A 15,979-nucleotide genomic window follows, 5' to 3' on the forward strand; every position below is an offset into this window, starting at 1 on the left:
GGACACAAAGAATTCTCAATAGACTTACCTGACAGGTAGGGACACAACTAATTCTCAATAGACTTATCTGAGAGGTAGGGACACATAGAATTCTCAATAGACTTACCTGAGAGGTAGGGACACAAATAATTCTCAATAGACTTACCTGACAGGTAATTATATAAGGACACAAAGAGTTCTCAATAGACTTATCTGAGAGGTAGGGACACAATGAATTCTCAATAGACTTACCCGAGAGGTAGGGACACAAATAATTCTCAATAGACTTATCTGAGAGGTAGGGCTCAATAGACTTACCTGAGAGGTAGGGACACAAAGTCGATGTCGCTAGTTAAGGCAAGTAGAGACGTGCCAAGATCAGCCTCTCTGACCACACCCACTCCAAGCACGGGGGACGGAGGACTGTAACACAGAAGCTGTAACAATCAACAGCTAACCAATCTGATCTGCCCTGCCTACCTTGTTTATGATCCCTGAACCATGACCAAAAACACTTACTTTAATTGAAATGATTTTTTTTACTTGCATTACAAAAGCAAAAACTATAGCAAAATCAAGGGACCATAGGGATTTTTGGCGCCCACCATCATATGAAATTTAGTTCTATGTAAGTTTGATTTAATCCATCTTGTTGTAACTTTTGAGCAAAACTTCACACAGCTGTATCTGAATATGTCCTTTCAAAGATAGGTCGTCGCCCAGAGGGCATGTATCACTCACCTGGATATTTGAGCATTCATGGGAAATTTTTCTCTATAAAAGTACTTTTGCAAACATTTCCATATATATTGAGTGTCCTTGGCTGAAGAATGTTCCAGACTAAATGAAATTTATACTACTCTATCCCAGAATGCTGTTGGTCAAATATCATCACCCAGGGCCCCCTGGTATTGCAGAAGATTTGTTTAAAATTATTTTTTTAACATATTTTACCCCTGTAACTGTGAAAGTAGGTCAAGGTCAATCATTTGAGGAGTTTTATAGCACTCTGTCACAGGTACCTATATTCTACTGGCCAAGTATCATTACTCTGGGCCTCCTGGTTATTCAGAAGAAGTTGTATAAAGATTTTTTATACACTAGTGAACCATGAAAGTAAGTAAAGGTAATTTATTGGAGGAAGCTTTCTAGCACCCTGTCCCGGGTACCTACAGGCCAAATATCTTTGCTTTAGGTCTCTTGGTTAATCTGAAGAAGATGTTTAAAGCTTTTTAATCCTTTTTACCCTTGTGACCTTGAAAGTAGATCAAGGTAATTTATTTGAGGAACTTTTATAGCACTCTGTCCCAGGTACCTACTGGCCAAATATTGTGGCCCTATGTCCTCCAGTTCTTAAGAAGTCATTTAAAGAAAAACTACGGACAACGGACAAAACACACCATACCATAAGCTCATCTGGCACTTTGTGCCTTGTAAGGTAACAATAAGAGGAATCTTCGTTTTCTGGAAGACATATTTTTCTTGTGATTTAGCAAATTCGAAACAAAATAAGCAAAACTAAAGAAGAACTTACTTTACAATACAAGGGAAATCTAGACACGAAATTTGAAAGATTTGTCAAGTAGTTCTGGAGAAATAGTGACAAAAAATGAACTGTCAAAATCCAATATAGCTGTCTGGCCAGTCCCAAGATCAAACAAGCATAACTACAGATCAAACCTAAAAGTATCTATGCAACTGTCTGTAACTCATTCTATTTTATTTCACATACATTAACAATTCATTTTTTGATGCAGATAATTTATAATTTCACCGATATTTTGCCTAAAATAAATAATACCTAAACAATTGTTTAAATATCCTGAAAAACAAGGCAGAGTATTGCAAGGCAATCCATAGTCCCCCACCAGTAATGATTTCTATATTTAACAAACAGTACACTTATGTTAGGAAGCATAGGTCACAGTGAGAATATAGTGACCTTCTTCTTGCACTCTGACATCCCAAGATGTCGTTGTACACCAAATCTTGTTACTCCAGGTGAAAAAGTACAGAAGATATGCCCTGGACAAACATTTTCAAAAGTAAAGGTCAAGTCATAGGTCACAGTGACCTAATTCTTGCACTCTGCAATCCCAAGATGTCCCTGTACACCAAATCTTGTTACTCCAGGTGAAATAGTACAGAACATATGCCTGGACAATTTTTTTTAAAGTTAAGATCAAAGATCACAGTGACCTTCTTCTTGCACTCTGACATCCCAAGATGTCGTTGTACACCAAATCTTGTTACTCCAGGTGAAATAGTACAGAAGATATGCCCTGGACAAACATTTTCAAAAGTAAAGGTCAAGTCATAGGTCACAGTGACCTAATTCTTGCACTCTGCAATCCCAAGATGTCCTTGTTCACCAAATCTGGTTACTCCAAGTGAAATTAAACAGAAGGTATGCCTAAGACAAACTTTTTCAAAAGTTAAGGTCAAAGGTCAAGTCATAGTTCACAGTGACCTAATTCTTGCACACTGGGAGGTAATCCGGACACAAATTGGCCCTGGCACTGGGAGGTAAGTATGACACAATTTGGCCCTGACACTTGGAGGTAAGCCTGACACAAATTGGCCCTGACACTGGGAGGTAAGCCTGACACAAGTTGGCCCTGACAATGGGAGGTAAGTCAGACACAAGTTGGCCCTGGCACTGGGAGGTAAGTCAGACACAAGTTGGCCCTGACACTGGGAGGTTAGTCTGACAGAAGTTGGCCCTGTAACTTGGAGGTATGCCTGACACAAGTTGGCCCTGACACTGGGAGGTAAGTCAGACACAAGTTGGCCATGGCACTTGGAGGTATGCCTGACACAAGTTGGCCCTGACACTGGGAGGTAATTCAGACACAAGTTGGCCATGGCACTTGGAGGTATGCCTGACACAAGTTGGCCCTGACCCTGGGAGGTAAGTCTGACACAAGATGGCCCTGACACTGGGAGGTATGCCTGACACAAGTTGGCCCTGACACTGGGAGGAAAGTCAGACACAAGTTGGCCATGGCACTTGGAGGGATGCCTGACACAAGTTGGCCCTGACACTGGGAGGAAAGTCAGACACAAGTTGGCCATGGCACTTGGAGGGATGCCTGACACAAGTTGGCCCTGACACTGGGAGGAAAGTCAGACACAAGTTGGCCATGGCACTTGGAGGGATGCCTGACACAAGTTGGCCCTGACACTGGGAGGAAAGTCAGACACAAGTTGGCCATGGCACTTGGAGGTCTGCCTGACACAAGTTGGCCCTGACACTGGGAGGAAAGTCAGACACAAGTTGGCCATGGCACTTGGAGGGATGCCTGACACAAGTTGGCCCTGACACTGGGAGGTAAGCCTGACACAATTTGGCCCTGACACTGGGAGGTAAGCCTGACACAAGTGGGCCCTGACACTGGGAGGTAAGCCTGACACAAGATGGCCCTGACACTTGGAGGTATGCCGGACACAAGTTGGCCCTGACACTGGGAGGTATGCCTGACACAAGTTGGCCCTGACACTGGGAGGAAAGTCAGACACAAGTTGGCCATGGCACTTGGAGGTATGCCTGACACAAGTTGGCCCTGACACTGGGAGGTAAGCCAGACACAAGTTGGCCCTGACACTGGGAGGTTAGTCTGACAGAAGTTGGCCCTGTAACTTGGAGGTATGCCTGACACAAGTTGGCCCTGACACTGGGAGGCAAGTCAGACACAAGTTGGCCCTGATACTGGGAGGTTAGTCTGACAGAAGCTGGCCCTGTAACTTGGAGGTATGCCTAACACAAGTTGGCCCTGACACTGGGAGCTAAGTCTGACACAAGTTGGCCCTGACCCTTGGAGGTTAGTCTGACACAAGTTGGACCTGACACTGGGAGGTAAGTCAGACACAAGTTGGCCCTGACACTGGGAGGTAAGTCTGACACAAGTTGGCCCTGACACTTGGAGGTTAGTCTGACACAAGTTGGCCCTGACACTGGGAGGTAAGTCAGACACAAGTTGACCCTGACACTGGGAGGTAAGTCTGCGTCTACCAGAACACCAATGTTCAAACACTGCCAGTGCTCTTGACCTTACAGCCATCAGGATCTGCTTATAATGAGTGTTGAAGTTATAATGTTACAATAATCCTAGTATCGTTTTTTTTCAGTGATGTTTACCTGGATGGTAAGGGTTTTGTACATATCAGGTGTTCCACTATACATTCCTGCTGTTCAGGGAGATCCTGTAAATCTGCTCCGTCTACAAATAAGTACAAATAATAATTAGACCTGTTTCTACCATCACATGTCAGAATGTTGTCAATGATTTTAGACTTACAGGCTCAATAGAGTTTGGCTACTATGGTAACATGACTATCCTAACAGGCCAAATATAGTTTGGCTACTATGGTAACATGACTATCCTTACAGACTCAATAGAGTTTGGCTACCATGGTAACATGACTATCCTTACAGGCTCGATAGAGTTTGGCTACTATGGTAACATGACTATCCTTACAGACTCAATAGAGTTTGGCTACCATGGTAACATGACTATCCTTACAGGCGCAATAGAGTTTGGCTACTATGGTGACATGACTATCCTTACAGGCTCAATAGAGTTTGGCTTCCATGGTAACATGACTATCCTTACAGACTCAATAGAGTTTGGCTACCATGCATGGTAACTTGACTGGCCTTACAGGCTCAATAGAGTGTGGCTACCATGGTAACATAACTATCCTTACAGACTCAATAGAGTTTGGCTACCATGGTAACATGACTATCCTTACAGACTCAATAGAGTTTGGCTACTATAGTAACATAACTATCCTTACTGGCTCAATAGAGTTTGGCTACCATGGTAACATGACTATCCTTCCAGGCTCAATAGAGTTTGGCTACCATGGTAACATAACTATCCTTACAGACTCAATAGAGTTTGGCTACCATGCATGGTAACTTGACTGGCCTTACAGGCTCAATAGAGTGTGGCTACCATGGTAACATAACTATCCTTACAGACTCAATAAAGTTTGGCTACCATGGTAACATGACTATCCTTATAGGCTCAATAGAGTTTGGCTACCATGGTAACATAACTATCCTTACAGACTCAATAGAGTTTGGCTACCATGCATGGTAACTTGACTGGCCTTACAGGCTCAATAGAGTGTGGCTACCATGGTAACATAACTATCCTTACAGACTCAATAGAGTTTGGCTACCATGGTAACATGACTAACCTTACAGGCTCAATAGAGTTTGGCTACCATGGTAACATGACTATCCTTACTGGCTCAATAGAGTTTGGCTACCATGGTAACATGACTAACCTTACAGGCTCAATAGAGTTTGGCTACCATGGTAACATGACTATCCTTACAGGCTCAATAGAGTTTGGCTGCTATGGTAACATGACTATCCTTACAGGCTCAATAGAATTTGGCTGCTATGGTAACATGACTATCCTTTAAACTACTTCAAAATTCTCAAAGTCAATGTTGGCCGAAATATGGCAGCAACCACCTTGTATCCATTTTGAAGATTGTTTCGCCATTGTTTGTAGTTACATATACAAGCTATGCAGTTCTTTCATGTTTTGTTTCTTATCATTAGAATAAAGGGAACAGAATTTTTATACTACCGACATCTTGTCGGTTTTTGCTGCTTTTTGTATTTGTTATAGACCCTAATTATGTACTTAATATTCTAAAGACTATGGACTCCAGTTTTCCAGTCACATGCACTTTTGACATGTTGCTTTTTTTGTACCTGAAGTATATAAGAATAATGTACTTTGTGATGGTGAACATGATAACATAGTTAACAACACTGACAGTGGCAACCACAGCAAATACAAAATTTGTCCCTAGAACAATTCTGACAGGGTTAGGTCATTGGCCCCAAATCCCCTCCCAGAATTATCTTCTTTATTAAACAAATATTGATTTTGGGGATTGTTACAAACAGAATCTGACGTTATGCTGATCTAAGGGATGGGCGTCTATATTATTTATTTTGAGAAAAGAATGTTGCTATGGTTACCGTCGAAACAGAATGTCTGTAGGTTGCTGAGCCAGGGCAGAATGACAGTGTGGATTCCCGCCGCGTGACAACAGTGGTACCAATCAGAATTGACCGCATCTGAAACAGCAAATGTATACGAAAATATATACTGGGTAAGACATAGGTCTTTTCATACTTACAAAAGGCCTATCGCGTCTAATATCATTCATCTTTTTTCTGAACGAGACAAGAATTTGATTTGTTTCTGCTTAAATGGGGCGATATATGAAGAAACTGGTAAGATTATAAGAATAAAGGCTAAGGGTACCATCAACTATGTAAATTGTAAGTAAAGTGGCTTTAAAAATATGAAATCTTTTTTTATTTTATTTCTGAGGCCCATGTTCTACGAAAATTTCCAACAGACAACTGCGACAACATCTCTAGCTGACCGATTACAAATCCGGCCCACAGGTAAATGGTCGCAACAATGCACAGGGTTTGCCTAAGAATGCAATCATGTGTGACAGTGCGCTGTCAGCCGGTGTAGGGAGGAAGGGGTTGACACATACGTATACTGGCACCCTCTATTTATCATGGCCAGCTATTTGCCACTGATCTGCATACAAATTTCATCAATATGCAGCCGAGGAGGATTTGAGTACCATAAATTACATTGGGCCATGTGTCGGCCTGAACTTTATAATTACTGTATACATCAGGAGATCAGATGTCTCCCTCTAATTGAAAAACAAGTCAAATGTAGCAATATAATTAATTACAGCGTAAAGCTCACAGCCAACACACAACGTTTACTTATGCTTTCGGGTGAAACGTCACTCTGTTAATTGAAAAATTAAAAAATGAGACAAATCCGTGCGTATAATCATAGTGTCTGACTAGGACCGTCTCCTGTCAACCATTTTACCGAGCCCCTCGTTATTCACCTTATTTATCTGATACTCTGTTATACCATTTTGTTACAGTATTTGGACACAGAAAATGTTGTTTTTTCCCTTGTTAACCTGTTAAAGGTATGTATCTATTCCACAACTCTGTTTTAAATTATCTTATCTACATTCTGTTAACAATGAAATGATAACTTTGTCAGCAGCTGTTCCCACAATTAAAACATAATCTTTACAACAAATTTTAGACAACGTTCAAAGGTCCAACACGAAAGTCTGTAAAGACCGTCCAAGTGATTTAGCCAAGACCGGTGTAATAGATCAAGGCAAAGAGCCAACCTCTTAAAATGACGACTCAGGTGAGAGAGCAATATCCTGTCGAAAAATAACTCCAAAGGGAGCAAACCAAAATAGTCTCTATACACAGGAATTTGTTATAAATAGGTGTTCTTTAGGGCAGTTTATTTATTTCTTCTTCAATATTTACAAAACATCCTCCATTAGATGGGGAAATTCTGTTAATAATAATATTTCTGTTTAAACAATATTTTCTGCACCGAAATACCTTTTCTTAAAATTTGGTAAATTTGAAATAAAGTCCTTTTGAAAGTTACATGTTTTCCATCAAAGAACCAAATATACGTTAATTTGACAATTATTTCTTGCCAAAGGTTTTCATATTTCATGAACTACTAAATTTTTTAAATTTCAACATATTTTTGAAATCCACATGAAATATTTATGCAAATTTGACAGGAGTAATAATTAGTATAGCCATAATTTCCACAGCTTTCTACACCCTTCACTTCACTGTAAGGGACCTCCAACACATAAAAGCTACCTTCTCAGGTTTATGGTGATGTATCTAATTAATATTGTAACTTGCTAAAAGAAATTGTTTCCCTAGTGGCCTCTACCTAAGTAGTGAGACAGGAAGCTTACAATTGTATCTAAAAAGTCACAAATTAACTGTTATACCGGCTGTTGTCAGACTACTAAGATCGGGTGGGTTGTCACGGTAACATGTACATGTCCAGATCACCTTATTTGGACGAGGCACTTTGAAATGGTCCCAACATCAGTGGACAATGTACATGTGTTAATAAGATCTTAGTTGTACTGAAGATGTAATCCTGTTACAAGGTGCTATACAAAACATCAATGTAATATCTTCTTCTTTTCCAAATTTCTATAGCATTACATATATAGTAATATTGATAAATATGACCTCATTATTTCAGTCTTAAAAACAACAACCTTGGACATATTTTTTCTGATAAATGTACTGCTTACCAGTTGAATTGCCCAACTAGTGTCTCAAGTGAGAGTTACTTCCCATGAACAATGTACACAACATATTCTGCTTAATAGTCTTTTTTTCTTAAAGTTTCAATTTCATTTAATTCATCCCTTTCAAAAACAAAAAACAAATATAACTTTATATAACATGCAGAATTTTTCAGTAAATTTTAAGAAATTTTGAAAAAAAAAGACAAAAAAAAGACATTGCTACTAAATGCATTTGAATAAAAGCAGAGCTACTGCTTGTACTAATTTCTAGTTTGTGATTTCCTCCAAGCTTGTCCCGGTTGATAACATCAACATATAAAATTTTACTAGTTTTATCTATTTGTGGATTGGGGTTGGGGTTGATACTGGAATGTTTTGTGTGTGTACTGGAACACAATCCCAGATCTCTAGGATGCCCTGGTTACTTCAGTTATATTACCTATCACAATTTAACATTGATAAATGAATATGTGTACGTGGATTAAAATATCACATAAAGAGAACTAGAAACTGGAAAATAAATACACAATGTTGACATCAATTAAGGGAAAAAATAATGAAAATGTTAATTTGATTGAATACTTGTTGAAGCTGATCAGACGTCTGTGAGGGACAAGAGAAATGATAGAGAAGACTATTGTCAGGTGCTTGTTCTAAGTGTCCTCTAGCTCACCCAGTCAGACCCAATCCCGACCTGCTCAAGTCTCATTGAGAAAATATTCTATTTTTCACGTAGTGTCAAACACGATGTTCCGTAGATTTCCGGCAATAAACACTGGTGTTAGCCGTGACGGCATGTGTTACCTGTATCAAATGAAATTGGCAGGATTCTCTCAAGCACGAAATCATAAAACGTTGGTGAGCCGTGTTTACCCGACCTCCGACCCCTGTTGACTGTGAATGATGATGACCCTAACTGAGTCGTGACGGGTCACCTTAGGTCATTTCCTAGGTAAGGCACTAGTGATTAGTGTGGGGGACACTAGCGCTCGTGATAACGGGGGTGTACATTAACTCCTGTTCTTTATAACTTTTTAAAGGATTTAACAGCGTATGTAATCACAGCACAGCACCAATCTCTAGTCTCCAGACAGATTATCGGAAACATTGTGTCATTGGCAAACAAAAAAAGGCAAAACAAGCTCATTATTCCTTGAAAAGAGCTCAAACAATAGCTATGTTTAAATTAAGTTTTCCATTGTACCTGTATTAATATAACTGATTTGATTAATTCCCAAATCTATTTCATAAATATTTTCCTGTTCAAATTCATGATTAAATATTAAAAAAAAATCAACATGATTTTATTGATCAATACATATTTTATCCAAAAACTTGGCTTTTCTCTCAGATATCAGTTTCTACTGAAATTAAATGTTTTTCACAGAGAGTAGGAAACATGGAGGCATATAAAACTAGAATGACAGGAAATAATTGTTGCTTTTTACATAAATCATTTCTATATATTATGATTTATAACCAATGAACGTTGATGTTATCATGCAGGGTTCGTACAAGAAAATTCTACTTGAAATTCAAGGTATTTTTAGGGTTTTCTTCATTAAAGATGAGACTTAAAATCTCATTCCCAATTCCAAAAACAGAAACCCAGATGTGTAACCTGGAAGTATCTGGATTCGTCACATAAAAACTCAAATTAAAACTTGTCCGTATCCAGAAAATCTGGAAATTATCTTTTAATAAATATTTCATTTTTTGTATGATCTAAATTCATTTTTGTGAAAAATAATACAATACCTCAAAAATGTATATACAGCTACATTTAATGATCATTAAGCCTATTTGTGAAACTTGGGGGCTTTTAGGACCTTTTCATTAATTTTAAACTTGAACAAATCTCGTAAATTACAGCCAGAATTTCTTTTCCACTTATTCCAAATATTCAAAAATTAAGTGTCTTCCTTATACAAATATCATGATTAACTAGATCTTACCAATGGAGCTTTGCCAACAAGTAAGGAAATAAAACAAATGTTTTATGATACAGTAATGTCGTCTAGCCCTGGCAGTACCGGTCATTCATTAACGGAAATGATTATCACATAAGTGGAAAGCTCAGCCAGGACAGAAAAAGGAAGAAGAATGGGATGGAGCAGGCCCTGTATCTCACTAATTAATAGGACTCTAACTAATAGTATAATAATAATGGCCTGAGCTGCACTTGTCGTTACCGGTCCGCTCTCATCTTCTGTCCCCAGACATCAAACCTCGACCGTTAACGAGCTGAAAGGCGCTTTAATTAACAGATATTTCAAGTTTCTCTTTCAAATCACATATTTCAGTGTCAGCCATCTTGTATAACACAAGAGTTATTTCACCAAATGTGAAAGAAAATGACTGTTATGTCTACAACGCCATGAAAAATGACGTAACAATCTACCTTTACATGGGACAGAACTCCAGTGATGATCTGTGGTTTGAAGTGGGCCTACAAAAAAGCGATTCAGGCTCCTTTTATCCTGAATCGTGTCCCTTTTCCAATTCCCCCCAACTTTGATCCAGAACTATCCCAATTCCCCCCAACTTTGATCCAGAACTATCCCAATTTAACCCTTAGGCTGCTATATTGATTTCTATGTAAACGGACACCACTGCTGAATTAATTATTGAAATTTAAATTAATTTACTTGATTTTTCAAATGTGCATAACTTGGAAAATATTTGTTACATGTGAAAAAAAGTTATATAAAAATTGTTCATTGTTGTCTCTAGTTTATATTAACGTTTTCAATTCTAAAGTTGCTTGAGTATTTACCTGTACAGGTGGTAATAAAGGTAAGAAAATGTGAAACTTTTAATTAATCGGATTTAAGCAAGAGGAAGATCATTTTAAAACTATTTTCGTCCACAAATGTGATTGGCAAATGATAACAGAGATTATAAACTTCATTTTTGACATAAGACGCTGTATATTTACACGGAGATTCTCAGGTAAAAAGGTCAGATATTTCGTCAAGAATTGCATGTGATTTGCTACAGGTTTCAGGTCGCCATTCAATAAATTTACTGTCACAGTCGGCATATAAATATATCTTAGCTACGGTCTAGTTTATAATTAAATCACCGATAAAAAGTTTGAAGAATTAAATCGGTTCAAAACGTATCAATGTCAATGTTCAATTCGGCCTCACCTGCAGACGACATGTGCGCCTCGGTCCGCCGATATTTTCCTGTTTGCGTAGAGCACAAAGCCGTTTACTGGAAAGTTACATATTATGTAACACCGAAGTATTTCCACATCAACCATGCAAAACCCTTTAAAACCTTTATTATCATCGTAGGTGACGATGGAGAATAAATGTTCACCATCATATTCATCGCTTCAATCTACACGTCCGCCATTTTTATGATTTTTTTTTCGATTTGAAATTCTCTCGCACACCTTTGGTTATTACTAGGGTACACTGCCGTGAATATCGAAAGTAATGACAAAACAACCAATCAGAAGCCTTCTACTATACGCGTTCGGTTTTGGTATAGCAACAACCCGACTTCTCACTTCCTGGCTACCGATCAAAGGCTACAGACCGAGAAACGACTATAGTCGTGCGTAGCACTGACGGCCCGGCTTTTAAAAACGACTATTGTTGTGCGTAGCAGCCTAAGGGTTAAGATCCCTCCACAATTATTAACAATATACATAGTGCAATCCTAACAAGAGGACTAAAGGGCCTCAACACTCAGATTAACATGATGACCTAATTGAAATGAAAAAAGATGATCACATTACAATGTCTACAAAAGCTGTATTTGGAGGGGGCATCTCCGAATATCTTCAAAAGATTATTTAAAGGGGGCATCTCCAAATATCTTCAAAAGATTATTTAGAGGGGGCATCTCAGAATGTCTTCAAAAGATTATTTGAAGGGGACATCTCACAATGTCTTCAAAAGATTATTTAGAAGGGACATCTCACAATGTCTTTAAAAGTTTATTTGTAGGGGGCATCTCACAATGTCTTCAAATCCACCCAAACAAATATTGACAAGTTGGAAATGGTCCAGCGAAGGGCAGCGCGCTATGTGCTCAATAAGCACAGGTACAACCATCGTACCTCCAGTGTGTCAGAAATGTTGGACCACCTAAAGCTGCGCCCTCTTGCAGATAGACGTAGAGATGCTCGTCTGACCATGCTTCATAACATTGTAAACCAGAAAGTCGCTATCGTAAAATCAGACAGATTAATCCCTACAGTTAGAAAATCCCGAACAAACCACCAGTTTTCGTATCAAATTCCCCACTCAAAAACCCAGACCAGAAAGGCATCATTCTTCCCTCGAACTATACCCGAGTGGAATAAACTCCCACCTGACATTATTTCGAGCCCCACAACGGAATTATTCAAATCAGCCCTCTACTGTCACCTTTCAAACGCAAATTAGACCATCTCGTATCTTTTAAAAACAATCTCTTTCCATGTTTCACTCCTCGTCTGACATTTTATCTTCAAATTGTTGAAGTTGGTCAGTACCATTTAGAAGTAGAAGTAGAATCATTATTTAGAGGGGGCATCTCAGAATGTCTGACTTGTTCAGATTGCAAGATGCCCCCTTCACTCCAATGTTCATTTGCAAACTCACCCTTAAGAAGTCTAATTGGACAAGTTAATTCCTCCTCCAAGTCTCCATCAGCCATGGTCAAGGTTAATTCCAGCTCCACACTTTCATACACGTAAAGGGACACGTCTGGGGCTCCCTCAAACTGACCAGTACTGCCCGCCGATGTTGACCAGTCATTATCACCCTACAAACCACAAAGTCACAAACTAATGAACAGCCTATAAATCCCACCCTAACATCATAGCTTTTCAAAAGTTGAAGCATTACCACTTTTACTGCCGTTTCCATTCAGGTGAACTGGATGGTAGGACAATACAATGATGAAGTTTGACTTATTTACCTGAGATTCAGGTGAACTGGATGGTAGGACAATACAGTGGTGACGTTTTGACTTATTTACCTGAGACTCAGGTGAACTGGATGGTAGAACAATACAGTGATGAAGTTTGACTTATTTACCTGAGATTCAGGTGAACTGGATGGTAGAACAATACAATGATGAAGTTTGACTTATTTACCTGAGACTCAGGTGAACTGGATGGTAGGACAATACAGTGATGAAGTTTCACTTATTTACCTGATATTCAGGTGAACTGGATGGTAGGACAATACAGGGATGAAGTTTGACTTATTTACCTGATAGTCAGGTGAACTGGATGGTAGGACAATGCAGTGGTTACGTTTTGACTTATTTACCTGAGACTCAGGTGAACTGGATGGTAGAACAACACAATGATGAAGTTTGACTTATTTACCTGATATTCAGGTGAACTGGATGGGAGGACAATACAATGATGAAGTTTGACTTATTTCCCTGAGATTCAGGTGAACTGGATGGTAGGCCAATACAGTGGTGATGTTTGACTTATTTACCTGATATTCAGGTGAACTGGATGGTAGGACAATACAATGATGAAGTTTGACTTATTTACCTGATATTCAGGTGAACTGGATGGTAAAACAATACAGTGATGAAGTTTGCCCTCACACGTTGCAATAACTAGTACAGTCGGAGCCTCGCCCAAACAGCACACAGCACAGGCATCCACACCATAGTTGTCTTCAGCTGGGGGGTGCATCAGTAGAGGCCCCTGGGGCGGAAGCTTTACTGGGCTGTAAAAGTCATGTTCATTTGTTACCGTGTTATCACAACTCCCAATACCATACAATGTATTCTCTAGAATCAGCTGATATCATTTTACAAATCGTGATGTATTCAATAGGAGTTGAAGGAAAACTTCACCAGTAAATCCATATTTACCCCGTTTCAGTTTTACTCTTCACATTTGATTACTTTGTATATGATATTTTAGTTTAGCTGCTATGGTTAATTCAGCCTTATTACAGGTTAACATTTTAAGTTTAACTGTGACAAAAATGTCCTGGTATACAGTCAATGAAGACTGGCTAGATCCATGAGATATTGCATCTAGTAACAGTAACCTTGACGTTGGGTGTGGAAGTCACATTGATAGACAATGTCTGTATGAGATTTATTTGAAATCTTATCACAAAAGAAGGCTCCAAAGAGTCTCTGTACAATTTCTTTTTAAGGAGGGTCACAGTCTCAGTTTATACAAAATTAAGTCCTCTCTCCCAAAGAATGCTCCAAACCACATTTGGTTTAAATTCCTTTATTTGTACAGAAGGAGAAAGTTTTTCTGTTATTTCCCCTATTTGGTCTGGCCCCTAGGGTGGGCGGGCGGGNCGGGTACAGGGCACACCCTCTGTTTATACAATACTTAGTCCCCTTTGCCGAAAGATGCTCTAGAACAAAATTAATTAGGATCCTGCCATTGGTTTTAGAAGGAGAAGGTTTATGAAGACTTCACCTTTTTTTCTCCTCTGTTTCTCTGTCCCTAGGGGGCCAGACTCTCTGTGTGTATAAAATTAACAACCCTTTGGCCAAAGATGTTCCATATCAAATTTGGTCAAAATTCACTGAGCCGCTAAGAACAAGTAGCGTTTTAAAAGAAATAGTTGTAAGTGCACAGACACCGCGCCATGACATAAGCTTTTTGGACCAGGTGAGCTTAACACTGTAGAGAATGACATGACATCACAATTTATTATGATGTCTTTACTTGGTTCTCAGGCCCGCGCGCATTTCATTTTAGGGCACCACATTGCCGATTTTATCGTGAAAGTAATAAAAAAAAATCATGAACGCGCTAGCCGCCGGAAAATTGGTTTGCATGTCGTTTTTACTTGTTAGTCACCCAAGTCCCGAAAACGTTTGAATAATGATATACAGGCAAGCGTTGAAACGATTATGACTTAAAAATCTTGTGTAGGAAAGGGTGCTCATTTCGGTACAAATAAGGAATGGGGGGTCTGTGATTCCTCCCTGGAACATCGTGGGGGGATTTTCGGAAGCTTGCTCCTCGACAGATCTCTACACAACTATAAAAAGCAGTCGTTCCCAGATAAACTCCGTTCTGCTAAAGTATCTGTGTGCGTTGGGCATAAAAAAACTGACACATCTGACAAGGTAATGTCCACAATGAATGTTTTACAAACTACACGGTTGTTTGGAATAAAAAAAAAAACTCTCTCGTTTCATTTTTACTATGTAAAATGATTTTTTTTTTACTTCCCTGCCTCATCTCTTTTGAAAAAAATTGGCCTGAGAACCAATTAATTCTTTTTTTTTTGGCCTTATCCTTAACTTGCTATAAAACATGTTAAAAACATGATAACATTTGTGAATCAACAATTTGCCTGTTATCAAACAGTGTCCAAACTGAGATGAAATTTAACAATACATATAGGAGAAATACATATCTGTCAACATAAGCATGCACTATGTTTTGTCGTAAACTGTACTGTGATGTCAGGTAATAAAGGCATCCATGTCAGCTACTTCTGATGTCAGAAGCGTCTCCTCTTTCTGATGTAAGAAACAACACCATCTCTTTCTGATGTAAGAAACAACACCATCTCTTTCTGACGTAAGAAACAACACCATCTCTTTCTGACGTAAGAAACAATACCATCTCTTTCTGATGTAAGAAACAACACCATCTCTTTCTGATGTTAGAAACAACACCATCTCTTTCTGATGTTAGAAACAACACCATCTCTTTCTGATGTAAGAAACAACACCATCTCTTTCTGATGTAAACAAGAGGCCAAGGGCCTTAGCGGTCACCTGAGTTATATCATAGGTACTGGTAGCTTTATTTTATTGTTTAGATGTGATGTGGAAATCAGCATGTAAACTAAGTGAAATACAATACTTGTCATGTCATCAA

At 39.0% G+C, this 15,979-nt stretch overlaps 1 protein-coding gene across 1 annotated transcript in view; it reads right to left on the reverse strand.

Annotated features, from left to right (window-relative positions):
• LOC110464055 (nuclear pore complex protein Nup88-like) overlaps positions 1-15,979 on the reverse strand; it is a 63,535-nt gene that overhangs the window by 25,634 nt on the left and 21,922 nt on the right. Inside the window, exons 5-9 of the mRNA XM_021519072.1 lie at positions 13,658-13,838; positions 12,747-12,909; positions 5,987-6,085; positions 4,118-4,199; positions 298-402 (exon numbers count right to left, since the gene is read on the reverse strand). Coding sequence (XP_021374747.1) covers positions 298-402; positions 4,118-4,199; positions 5,987-6,085; positions 12,747-12,909; positions 13,658-13,838 — 630 coding nt within the window. The remainder of the gene's footprint in view (positions 1-297; positions 403-4,117; positions 4,200-5,986; positions 6,086-12,746; positions 12,910-13,657; positions 13,839-15,979) is intronic.

Source organism: Mizuhopecten yessoensis, unplaced genomic scaffold (genome assembly GCF_002113885.1).
Source record: "Mizuhopecten yessoensis strain PY_sf001 unplaced genomic scaffold, ASM211388v2 scaffold10953, whole genome shotgun sequence".
Classification (NCBI taxonomy): domain Eukaryota; kingdom Metazoa; phylum Mollusca; class Bivalvia; order Pectinida; family Pectinidae; genus Mizuhopecten; species Mizuhopecten yessoensis.